The 12,009-nt window shown below is 46.0% G+C and overlaps 1 protein-coding gene across 1 annotated transcript in view; it reads right to left on the bottom strand.

Annotated features, from left to right (window-relative positions):
• The window catches only part of FBXO33 (F-box protein 33), a 28,012-nt gene extending 18,316 nt beyond the window's left edge, over positions 1-9,696 (bottom strand). The window contains exon 1 of the mRNA XM_055132631.1: positions 8,838-9,696. Coding sequence (XP_054988606.1) covers positions 8,838-9,439 — 602 coding nt within the window. The 5' untranslated portion in view covers positions 9,440-9,696. The remainder of the gene's footprint in view (positions 1-8,837) is intronic.
• Positions 9,697-12,009: the final 2,313 nt, after the last annotated feature.

Below are 12,009 nucleotides of genomic sequence, written 5' to 3'. Positions count from 1 at the left end.
ACCACCTAGTTACTGGAAAATGGGGAATCTGGGCAGAAGAGGCCCAGTCCTGATCCGAGCAGGCTTGGAGATCTCAGCCCTGGGTCCCACACACCTGGGTTCCTCTGCTGGTTCCTTCAGTAAGGCTCGTCCAAACGTGTGGAGAGGGGCTTTGGTTTAATGGTTTAATAGTTTTAAAAGACTGCCAATTTGTTACAAACTAGTGAGTAATCACTTTTCTCTATAATATCATGATAGCACTGATCCCTTGTATCACAAAAAACTACTGCCCTTGACCTTTCAAAACAGTATTATAACAGCACAAAACTTATTGATAATTTGATGTCCCCAAAATTAATTTTTTCTTTTGGTGGTCACACCCAGCAAAGCTCAGGGGTTACTACTGGGGGTGCTGGGAGGGCACAAATGGACCACCAAGAATCAAACCTGGGGCTCCTAAAGACTATGATCTGAGAGGTCTTCTAACCCATTTTGGCACCCAGAGTGGCTTCTTACAGAAATGCATCTAGACTGTGAGCTGTGCTACAACCCCGTGCGCCGTGGAGGGATTTTCCCCCTCTCCATCCTGTTATTCTGCGTGGAAAATGGTGGCGGTGGCAACATTCACGTGGTGAGAGCCAGCTCCTAAGATTCCCAACCCAGACGTATGAGTTTGCAGTGACGTGGTGTGCAGGAGATCATGGGATGGGGTGTTACCGGCACGCTCTCCACTCTCTGCCCAGATGAGATCCGGAGGAGCCACACATGAAACAGCCCTTCTGCTCCTTATATGATCCGAGAGATCCTCTAACCCATTTTGGCACCCAGAGTGGCTTCTTACAGAAATGCATCTAGACTGTGAACTGAGCTAAACTATCAGAAATCCAAAACCTCATAGAGCTCATAGAGTCTTCATTCTCAGCAATGAAAAGAAATTATTAAATGATGCCTTTTCAGCAGGCCTGATTGTTGGGGGAAAATTCCAGATAATAATAGTGAGTTCTCTATTGAAATATTGAATGTATTCGAAGTATAGAGAGAATAAAGTGAAGATCATTAGCTACTTAGGTAGGGGGTGGGTGGGAGGGGGGTATATTGGGGTTCTTGGTGGTGGAACATGTGCACTGGTGAAGGGATGGGGGTTTAATCATTATATGACTGAGACTTAAACCTGAAAGCTTTGTATTTTTTTCACAGTGACTCAATAAAATAAAAATTAAAAAAAAAAAAAAAGAAACCTGGGTCAGCTGTGTGGAAGGCAAACGCCCTACCCACTGTGCTTCTGCTCTGGCCCCTAACTAATCCTGAAAGTCCAGAGCCCTGAGCATCGCTGGGTGCACCCCCATCCCCAAAAAAGAGGCTCAAGAGATAGTATAATTTTCTTTGCCTAGAATCAGGCAGACCCTGATTAAAATAGCAGGTACCACATATAGTCGCTTAGCATAGAGCTAGTAACATCCCCTGAGGACTACCAGGTGTGGCTCAACACACCCCTTTTCTCCAGAAAAAAATTAAAACTTTAGAGGGTCAGGAATCTGACAAGGTAATAGTATATGTCTAACATATGGAAGGCCTTGAATTCAATCTCTGACACTGGGTAACTCCTAGTTTTAAAAAGTACCATTATATGAAGAAATGGAAGTTACATTGCAGGTTTTGAAAGCTAAAAGTAATTAATTACACTTGGGCTTGAGAGAGTACAGTGGTTAAGGTACTTGCCTGGCAAGTGGCAACCTGGGTCAATCCTCAGCATCCATGTGATCCCCTGAGCACTGCCAGGAGTGACTGCTGAACATTACCAGGTTGTCTCACAAACAAAAGGAACTACTATGTTGGGCCAGAGAGCTAGTACAGCGGTTATAAACCCCTGCCATACATTTGGCTGATACAACCCTCACCTGTGTGCTGCCCAAAATACATTACAAATATAAAATAACATGAGACCGACATCCTAGGACAGTAGACACAAAGGCCAGGAATACTGCCCTATAGTTGGAAGCCTGTCTCATGAGCTGGGGGAGAAGGCAGCTGGAATAGAGAAGTGATGATTAAGACAATGATGGTTGGAGGAATCATTCGGGATGGGAGATGTGTGCTTAAAGTATAATAAAGGACCAAACATGATAACCTCTCAGTATCTTTATTGCAAACCATAATGCCCCACAGAAGAGTGTATGGGGGAAACTGTCTGCCATGGAGGCAGGGGGAGGGTTGGAAAGGCAGAGTATAATGGGGACACTGGTGGTGGAGGAAAGTGCATTGGTGGAGATATGGGTGTTTGATCATTATATGATTGAAACTCAAACATGAAAGCTTGTAACTGTATCTCACGGTGATTCAAAAAAAAAAAAAACATTCCAAGTCAATCCAGTTTTCTGTGATTTCTTGGATATCCACTCTCTGCGGTATACTCTAAGCTACCCTCACTTCTTGCCTAGTAACTTCTCAACTAATCTTCCTGTTTCCTCTGTAGCTCACTCGTAATTCATTCATCAAACAGCAACAACAGTGACTTTCCTAAATTGAAATCACACGTACTCTTGTCCCTAATTTCTTTTCAATGGCATCTTTATTCTTAGAATATAGTTCATTTCATTTCATGACACCATTCTTACCCTCATCTACATATTCTTGGGATTCTTATTGGTTCAACAAGCCTGGAATCTTTCTGGCTTAGGTGCTGTTTCTTCAGCTTAGAATGCCATTTGTTTAGGTCTTCCAAAGGACCATTCATTTCATTCTATGTTGCAGCTCAAATGTCCCTTTCAAAAGGCATTTTCTCTATCTAATCCAGTAACAAAAATTATTTTTAATTTATTTATTTTGGGGCCACCCTCAGGAGTGCTTAGGGCTTTTTCCTGGCTTTTTAGTGCTCATGATCACTTCTGGTGGTGCTCCAGGGAGTACATGCTAAGGACTGAACTTAGATTAGCTGTGTAAAAGGCAAACACACTACCTGTAGTACTAACTCTCCGTTCCCTCCATTTTGTTTTATTTTTACAACAAAAATCATCTTTGTTTACCTGGTTCTTTGTCCTCTGGACTGCAGACTTTATGGGAACAAAAGCACAGGTGGCATGTAGTAGGCTCTCAATATTTGGAGGATAAAAACTCCAATTTCTCATAACTGTGATCTTAGATCTTAAATACAGTGATGAAACTGGATAAACTTTTCCAGGATATCTCAGAACACATTAAAAGGGCAATTATCTTATCACCCTACTCAAAAGCTATTCACCAAACAAATTAACATTTTATTTGGACAATCACTGTTGATTTTTCTCTTAAACTCTTATCAGTTCTCATTATAAGATGTACCTATTAAGTCAGTACAGAAGGTCCTAATTCCTCTTAACAGCACTAGGAAGAGGTTAGTGTCACCTCTCATCTCAATGAGCTACAGGGTATCCCTTTGGAATCAGGGTTTAGGTAAGGTACCTGCTGGGTATGCACTGTCTCATCTTTCTTTTCTATAGGTAACCAACTTGCAGGCACTATAGATTTTTCAAGCATCCAAATATATTTTTAATAACTTTCTGTAAATGAACTTCTTTTAGCAGATAGTAAAAGTAATCGTTATTCTGAAAGGGTATTATTACATGTATGTATACACCATACCAACAGAAAATTTAAAGAAGTAAGGCTAATGGTCGTTGGAGAAAGCCCCTTTAAGGCATTTACTACCATCTTTGATAGTAATATGAAATATCCAAAGAATTTTTTAAATTATTTACAAAAATTTTTACAATTAAAAAAAATTTAAAAAATCTGGCAGAGGAGATTATACTTGCCAGTGCCAATGGGCTACTTCTAACTTCATGCTCACAGGGTTGCCCCAGGGGGACACTGTGGTGCCAGGAATCAACCCTGTATCCCCGGGAGCATGTGTTTCATCCAAGTGGACTATCTGGTCCTACAAATGCACTTTTCTGTGGGTTTTGGGTGATACCTGGGGCTATCTAGGGGCTATTCCTGGCTCCGTATTCAGGGGGCCACATAGGGTACCTGGGATATGAACTAGGGTTGTGACTGTTGCAGCTGCAAGCAAGGCAAGTGCCTGACTTCTTGTACTACAGCTCCTATACGTGTATTTTAAATGGACTTATCAGATACTGAATCATGGCAATATATATTAAGGAAGTAATACAGAGCTACCTCATTTATTATGTATGCCAAGCAACAAGATCAAAAAAAAAAAAAGGACTGGAGTGATAGCACAGTGGGTGAGGCGTTTGCCTACACAGCTGACCCAGGTTTGATTCCTCTGGCCCTCTCGGATAGCCTGGCAAGCTACTGAGAGTATCCCACCCACAAGGCAGAGCTGGGAAGCTACCCATGGCGTATTCGATATGCCAAAAACAGTAACAAGTCTCACAATGGAGATGTTACTGGTGCCCGCTTGAGCAAATCGATAAGCAATGGGATGACAGTGCTACTCTGCTATTCTTATGAATAAGCAGGCACAGTCAATCTACATGTAGTTTTATCCTGAGTTGATTTGTAACCCAGAATTTTAACAAGCTGGTCAACCCCATACAACAGCTCTCTGGCCTATTACGGTATTCATCTTTTTTTTCAAAAAAAGTACGGCTTCCAATTAAAAATTTTAGTTAAAAAGTCATATGAAATACTTATTTCACCCAGAAAAGCATATAACCGATGACAATATAACTATGCTTACAGTCAAAGTATTTTCAGTGCATCAACTGGCTACTACCATAAATCTTAATTGCCACAGATTCTAATATTTCCCAACAACTTTCAATTCAGTATTTTAAAAGTTGGTACTGGAGTTGACAACCAGGTTAAATTTTAAAACTCCACATCAATATCTACTGTTTTGCTGATCATTAGCTAAGTATAATTTCTGGTGGAACAACTGGACAAGAGATTCCGCCTATTACCTATCATACAGTTGGTTACTGTGCTTTTGTTCTTAATGGTGATCAAGAGGCAGGAAGCCTATCCCTCTGTAAATACGAACATTCTGAAAACTGGAAGGCTGTTTTACTGTCTAAGAGGCATTTCTGTACTTTCTTGACTTTCATCAGTGTTCCCAAAATCCAAGCAATCAGTAAGGCAGCAGTAGTCTTAAGTGTGCATGGCATATAAAATCCAAGAATCAAGCAAAGAACCAAAAACAAACAAAATTATACACTCAGAACAATACCCTCAGAAAGTTCCCATGGTTCAATGCATTATTTTACTTCATTCCTAGGGCTATGAAAATAAATGAAACACAAAATAACCAAATTTTATCAATTACATAAAGGAATTCAATGCAAATCATGGAAACATAAAGCTTGAGAGAGACCTAGCAAATTTCATATCTATCTTTTCTGCTCACAAAATGGCAAAAATCACAGAGCAAAACCACTGTGTATTTAACTCATGAATATAAAAAAACAATGTCAAATATTCATTTTTACAGTTACAAAATGTTAAGGCTTTAGAAAAGCAAAACATGCTAAATGATGTTTGGGGGTCTTTTTTTTTTTTGCTTTTTGGGTCACACCTGGCGATGCACAGGGGTTACTCCTGACTGCACCACACAGGAATTACTCCTGGTGGTGCTCAGGGGAGCAGATGGGATGTTGGGAATCGAACCCGGGTCAGCCACATGCAAGGCAAATGCCCTACCCGCTGTGCTATTGCTCCAGTGTTTGGCGTTTTTATGAATGCGATTCTACAGTTTATTATGGAAGGAAATAAGAATCAGTTTTATCAGAATTATACCAAATAAACAACTTGGCTTAAAACATAAACTTGTTAAAATTTAAAGACAACCAAACTCCCTTATGTTTTTAACAATTATATTAATACTTCCAGTATTACTAGAGTACCAAGATAATTTAAAAAAATAAAGGTTTAACTTATTTCCAAATATGTAATTTACTTAAAAAAATTTCTTTGAGGAATAAAATGCTGGTAAGTGCTAAACATAAATCTTGAAACATTATAAATTAAAGAAACCAATCACAAATTATTATATGATTAATCTGTATGAAGCATCCAGAACAGGCAAGCCTGTAATGACCTAAACAGCTGTCGGGCAAAATAAAGGTAACAGGAGGTGAAAGCTAAGAGATAAAGGCTTCTTCTGGAAACACTGAAAAAATGTTTTAAAATGGACTGGGGGGGGGCTGGAGCAATAGCACAGTGGGTAGGGCGTTTGCCTTGCACACGGCTGACCCGGGTTCGATTCCCAGAATCCCATATGGTCCCCTGAGCACCCCCAGGGGTGATTCCTGAGTGCAGAGCCAGGAGTAACCCCTGTGCATGGCCGGGTGTGACCCAAAAAGCAATAAATAAATAAATAAATAAAATGGACTGGGTTGATGGCTAGACAAGTCTCGTGCACATACTAGAAGTAAATGCATTGAACACTTTAAATGAGCAAGTTATATGCACTATATCTTAATAGAAGTTTTACAAAATACTAAAACATTCACAAAATTTAAATGAAAGTGGTCATATTACATGACTGAAAAAAGTTCCTTTCAGATGCCAGTTCAAACACATGTAATGTCACTGTGTCTTACACACACACACACACACACACACACACACTCACACACACAGAGTATACTACAAAAGTAGCACAATAAATACTACCACACTACAGTAGTTTAAAAAAAGCCCTTAAGAATCAGAGATGACATTATATGGTAGCACTGTCATCCAGTTGTTCATTGATTTGCTGGAGCAGGCACCAGAAACGTCTCCATTGTGAGACTTGTTACTGTTTTTGGCACATTGAATATTCCATGGGGTGCTTGCCAAGCTCTGCCTTGCGGGCGGGATACTCTCGGTAGCTTGCCGGGCTCTCTGAGAGGGACGGACAATGTAAGGTATTTGTGAAATGATGGATAATGCAGAAGGGACCAAGGTCAGACATTTTTAAAGAGAAGTAGATTGGAACTCTAATAAAAATGGCAGCTATAACTTTCTGAGTCAATTGCAACTCATAAGCTGGATAAAAAGTGATTGTACTGAAGGGACAAAATGGTCAATATAACTTTTTTTTTTTGGTCAATTACAGCTGGGAGAAAAGTAATGGTTGAAGAAGGGAGGAAATGACTTTTTTTGGGCAATTACAACTCAGTAAGCTGGGGAAAAAGTGATAATGATGATGAAGGGAGAAAAAAAGAATTAACAATGGAAATCATCACTACTGTGTCTATACAACCCCAATCAAATTGATTTTACAGTTATCACAGCACATAAAAGAAATTAGGTATTGCACAAAGGCTTGTTTTTACTTGGCTCAAAAGCACTAATTTTTTATATGGATGCTCAGAAGAGCTATTTGATCTCAGACAGAAAAAACTTAATTGGTACACTATGAATTCACCTCCCATTCTTGATCTTATCAGCAGGACCTGCTCACTGACTGAATCTTTTCAACTGCCAATTCAGCAGGTTCTCTAGCTGTACGCATAATTCTGGCAGTGTCTCCACTGGTATCAAGACCAATCTAGTTTCTCACCACAAGAAAACCAAAGTAAGGAAATTGATGGCTTGTCATGAAAAGCTGGTGACAACACACAGGGCCTTTGAATGATGCAGCTCCAGAAACAATTTGGAGTTATGGGCTGGTGTTCTACCCTTTTGATTCAGACACAGATTATGACCTAGCATTAAACCAGGACTTGCTGTTAACCCAGTGAAAGATAATGGACGACAGTCAACATAATATACTTGGGCGGGAGGGGAGATAGTGTATGACAATATGCACATCACTTGACCTTGTTACCATCAGCTTCCTTTCTATAAAATCTGACGATAACGATTGCCCTGCCTAACTCACAGGGTCACTAAAACAAATAATATAGCCAATATGACTACTTGTAAACTGCTAAACTATTATTATTATGTAAGTGGCTCCTATTTTTGAAGCTTCTTCCAACTCAGTTGAATGGTGAGATAGAATTTTCAGATACAAAACATCTAATTAGGATTTTGTAAAGGACAATAAAGAAATAAAGGTAAATCTGGGTCAAATATGTAGAAAGTTAGTCCCAGGATTACGGAAAGTTACTGCTGCAAACCAGGAGAGCTGCGCCTTGGCAGATACCCGGCCAGTTCTCTTCCACAAACACGCGGCCCTGCTGTTGTTTTACTTTTTCCGTAAATCGCGGGGGGGTGGGGGGGCGGGGGGGGGGAGGACGAGGGATTGGGAGGGGGAGACAAGTTGGATCTGGAGGGTACACGGGGAGGGACTTCCAACCCTGATGATCCATTTCTTCCCCCAACCCCTTTCACCCACACTCCTCCTCCTCCTCTTGGTGCCTGGCCCAGTTAATCAAAACTACAGCCAGTGAGAAAATGGCTGTCAAAGATTTCTAAGGAAGAGTCTGGAACGACGCGACACCGCTAACTCTTAACCTACTCGAGTCTTTGCCCACCACGGACCATCTAGATCTTTCTAGGTAGTCCAGCTTTAGAGTTAGAAAAGCCGAGTTCTCGTCTGTGTCCTACCCGAGCCTCACGACCCATCATCCACCTGTAAAATGAAGCGCGACGGAAGGACGGCGCCAGTCGGAGGATGAATGAGAAGGGCCGGGAAGGCGCCCGGGGGTGGCGTGTGAGCCCCCCCACCACTTCCCTCAATATCACCGAGTATGCGGAGGGTGGAGGGTTGGGGGGCGGGGGCGTCTCGTTCTGCTCTCCGTTCCCCCCCCCCCCAGGAAATCCCCGGGTGAGAAGTGACCGTGGCAGGGCAGCCGCGGCGCCGATCGACTTCAAGGCAAGAGCGAGGCGGCGGCGAGCCCGCGCCCCCAGGCCCGGGCGGGGTGCTGGGGGGCGGGGGTGGGGGTGGGGAGGGGGCACGCAGGGCGGGTCCGCGGCGAACCTACCTGTTGTTACGGATGCTGACCAGCACGCACAGCACCAGCTCCAAGTAGGTGCGCAGCACTTCCAGCCACCGCGTCGAGAGCTGCAGGGCCTCCACTTCCTCGCCGCCGGGCGTGCCGGGGTCCGCGCCGCTCCCGTCGCCCGGGCCGCCGCCGCCGCTCAGGTAATTCTCGGCGGCGAACTCAACGCGCAGTTCCCGCACGAACCAGCCGCACTTGCGCATGAGGAATTCGAGCCGAGGCTGCTCCTGGGGCGAGACGCGGAGGCAGATGCGGAGCTGGGGCCACAGGGCCGGGTAGAAGAGGCACTCCCGCCAGTGCGAGCAGGAGGCCGAGGCCCGCAGCCGGTCGGGCGCCGGCAGGAAGGAGAAGATGTGCACGATCAGCTCGCTGGGAAGCGACGCGGCGCCCGCCGCCTGCCCGCACAGAGCCATCCGGCCCCGCCGCCGGCTGCCGGCCGCCGGCCGGCCCCGCAGTCCCCGGAGCAGGCCCCGCAGCCGTCGCAGCTGCTGCAGCCGCAGCCGCGACCGCGCCACCCGGGTGGCCCCGGCTCGGGTTCGAGCTCCCGGCGGTCGGGGCTGCGGCACTGACAAGAACAACAACATCAATGACAAGGAAGAAGGGGGCGGAACCGTCGTGAGGCTCGGCGGAACCAAGTGCGGCAGCAGCCGCGGACGGGGGGAAAGGCCGCTGCAGGGGTGGCGTCCGGGTAGCTAGCCTTTAGCCTCTCAAACTCTACTCACGCGCGTCCGAGGCCTGCGCAATTCAGCCTCTTCGAAACCTTCCTGGGATTATTTGGGGGCACGAAAGCGGGAGGCTTTTGGGGGAGGAAACGGCCACCCTCCCCGCGCTCGGAGGCGGAGGCAGAGCAGTGGTAGGAGCGGAGCTTGACGTCGCCGCTGGTGGGAGGAGCCCGGCGCTGCCGGGCGCGACTTCCGGAAGAGGGGAGCGCCCGGTTGCCGGTAGGGCAGGGAGACGCAGCACGTGACCCCTGACGCACGCAGGCAGGTGGGCGGGGCTGAGGCGAAGGGGGCGGGCCCGAGGGCCGGGCCAGTGAGGGGGCCGCGTGCCCCCGCGCGTCACAGAGCCGCGGCCGCGTCCAGTCCCAGTCGATAGGCGGTCGGTTAACTGCAGAGCTCAGCAGGAGGAAGTGGCGGAACTGGGCTTCGTAGGCGGGGTCGTGTCGCTCTCATTCAAAACGGTTGAGTGGCTTAGCCGGCGACCGGGAGCTACGGGGCCCGCCTGCAGGGTGTTTCTCGGCCGGCCCAGCTGCCGGGAGGAGGACGTGTTCCTGAGAGGGAGACGTTCAGGACGGGAGCGGGCGCAGTCGCGGGCCCACCGTGACGGGTAGTGTGGGGAGAGGAGCGCGGGGCGGAGCAGCCGAGGGGCGCGGCCGAGGCCGCCCCGGAGCGGCGCACATTGAGGGTCGCACACGTGTGTGTGTGTGTGTGTGTGTGTGTGTGTGTGTGTGTGTGTGTGTGTGTGTGTGTGTGTGTGTGCGCGCGCGCGCGCACACTGAGGGTCGCGCACCCGAGTGTGTGTGTGTGCGCGCACACTGAGGGTCGCGCACCCGAGTGTGTGACGCACGCGTGTGTGTGTGTGTGAGTGTGTGTGTAAAAGGAGTGTGAACAGCGCCACCCTTTGGATTTCGAGGGGCCGGCGGGAAGGCGGATGAGTCCACAGGTGGTTCCGAGGAAGCTGTTCTTGACTCCTGGCGACCCCCCACCCCTCCCACCCCCTCTAGATTTGAGAGACGCATTTTTTGTTTGCCAAGACGTTCACTGGCCGTGGACGAAGTGAAGTCAGAAAGGAGTAAGCAAGTTTTAGGTAATAATCGAGGATTTCTTTAGCGGGACAGCGACTCCACTGCCTTCGTGGGATTTTAGGACAGCCTCGTTGTCGGGTGGGAAGCCCCTTTATAGAAGTGGTTCGGTTCGATACTTTGGGCTCTTTGAGAAAAATCCTCCGTCCGCACTGCCGTCCGTACTGCCCTGATGCCTTTTGGTCCCCGTAGTAGCAGCATGAAACGGAATTGTTTGTTAGCCCAGAGAGCTCTTTAATCCAGGATCTGGTTAAAAAAAAGAAAGAGAAAGAAAGCTTTTTTTAGCTTTCATTTCTTGGGAGGTCGATTCTCTACATCTCCTCTGAAGAAGTTCTTTCTCTGCAGTTCCTGTTATCTTGGTGAGAAGTTGACGAATTAAATGGAAACACCAGTGAATTAGGCAGTTGAGGCTTTAATTGATTGATTAATTTTTTTCTTTTTGGGTCACACCCGGCGATGCACTCAGGAATTATCCCTGGTGGTGCTCAGGGGACCATATGGGATGCTGGGAATCGAACCGGGTTGGCCGGGTGCGAGGCAAATGCCATACCCGCTGTGCTATCGCTCCAGCCCCGAGGCTTTAATTTTTTTTTTTTTTTGCTTTTTGGGTCACACCCAGAGATGCACAGGGGTTACTCCTGATTTTGCACTCAGAATTACTCCTGACGGTGCTCAGGGACCATATGGGGTGCTGGGATTTGAACCCGGGTCTGCCTCATGTAAGGCAAATGCCCTACCCGCTGTGCTATCGCTCCAGCCCCAGAGAGGCTTTAATTTTAATTAATTTTTTTTTTGCTTTTTTTTGGGGGGGTCCACCCCGCGATGCACAGGGGTTACTCCTGGCTCATGAGCACTCAGGAATCACTCCTGGCGGTGCTTGGGGGACCATATGGGATGCTGAGAATCGCTCCAGCCCTAATTTTAATTTTATAGCTTGATTCTTCACACAGTCATATTATTATTTAACAAAAATACACCTTGTTCAGATCTATCGAGTTATCTGGTGGCCTTTTATAGCAGTTCTGTCCAGACTAGGATCCATTTGAGGACATTTGTTTCATTTGTTTCTAGTTCTTGTTTTGTTCTGTCTTTTTTTTTTCTAGTTCTTTTTTTGGACTTAAAGTTTTAAAAAAAAAGGACAGTAGTCACATCACTTTAAAAAAAATAGCGAGGGACAAGTTTTATGGTCCTGCATGATACGTTCTCACCTTCAGTAATTGGTGTTTAGTTTACTTTCCACATTTTCAATAAATATGGACATTCTTGCCAAACTAGATTAAATCTTGATCACCTTCCCAAACAAACACCCTGAACAAAACCCCTGTAAAGTTCAGGTTTAAGGAAAGTATTCTG

This window comes from Sorex araneus, chromosome 3, assembly GCF_027595985.1.
Source record: "Sorex araneus isolate mSorAra2 chromosome 3, mSorAra2.pri, whole genome shotgun sequence".
NCBI lineage: Eukaryota > Metazoa > Chordata > Mammalia > Eulipotyphla > Soricidae > Sorex > Sorex araneus.
This window is presented reverse-complemented; position numbering and strand designations above follow the sequence as displayed.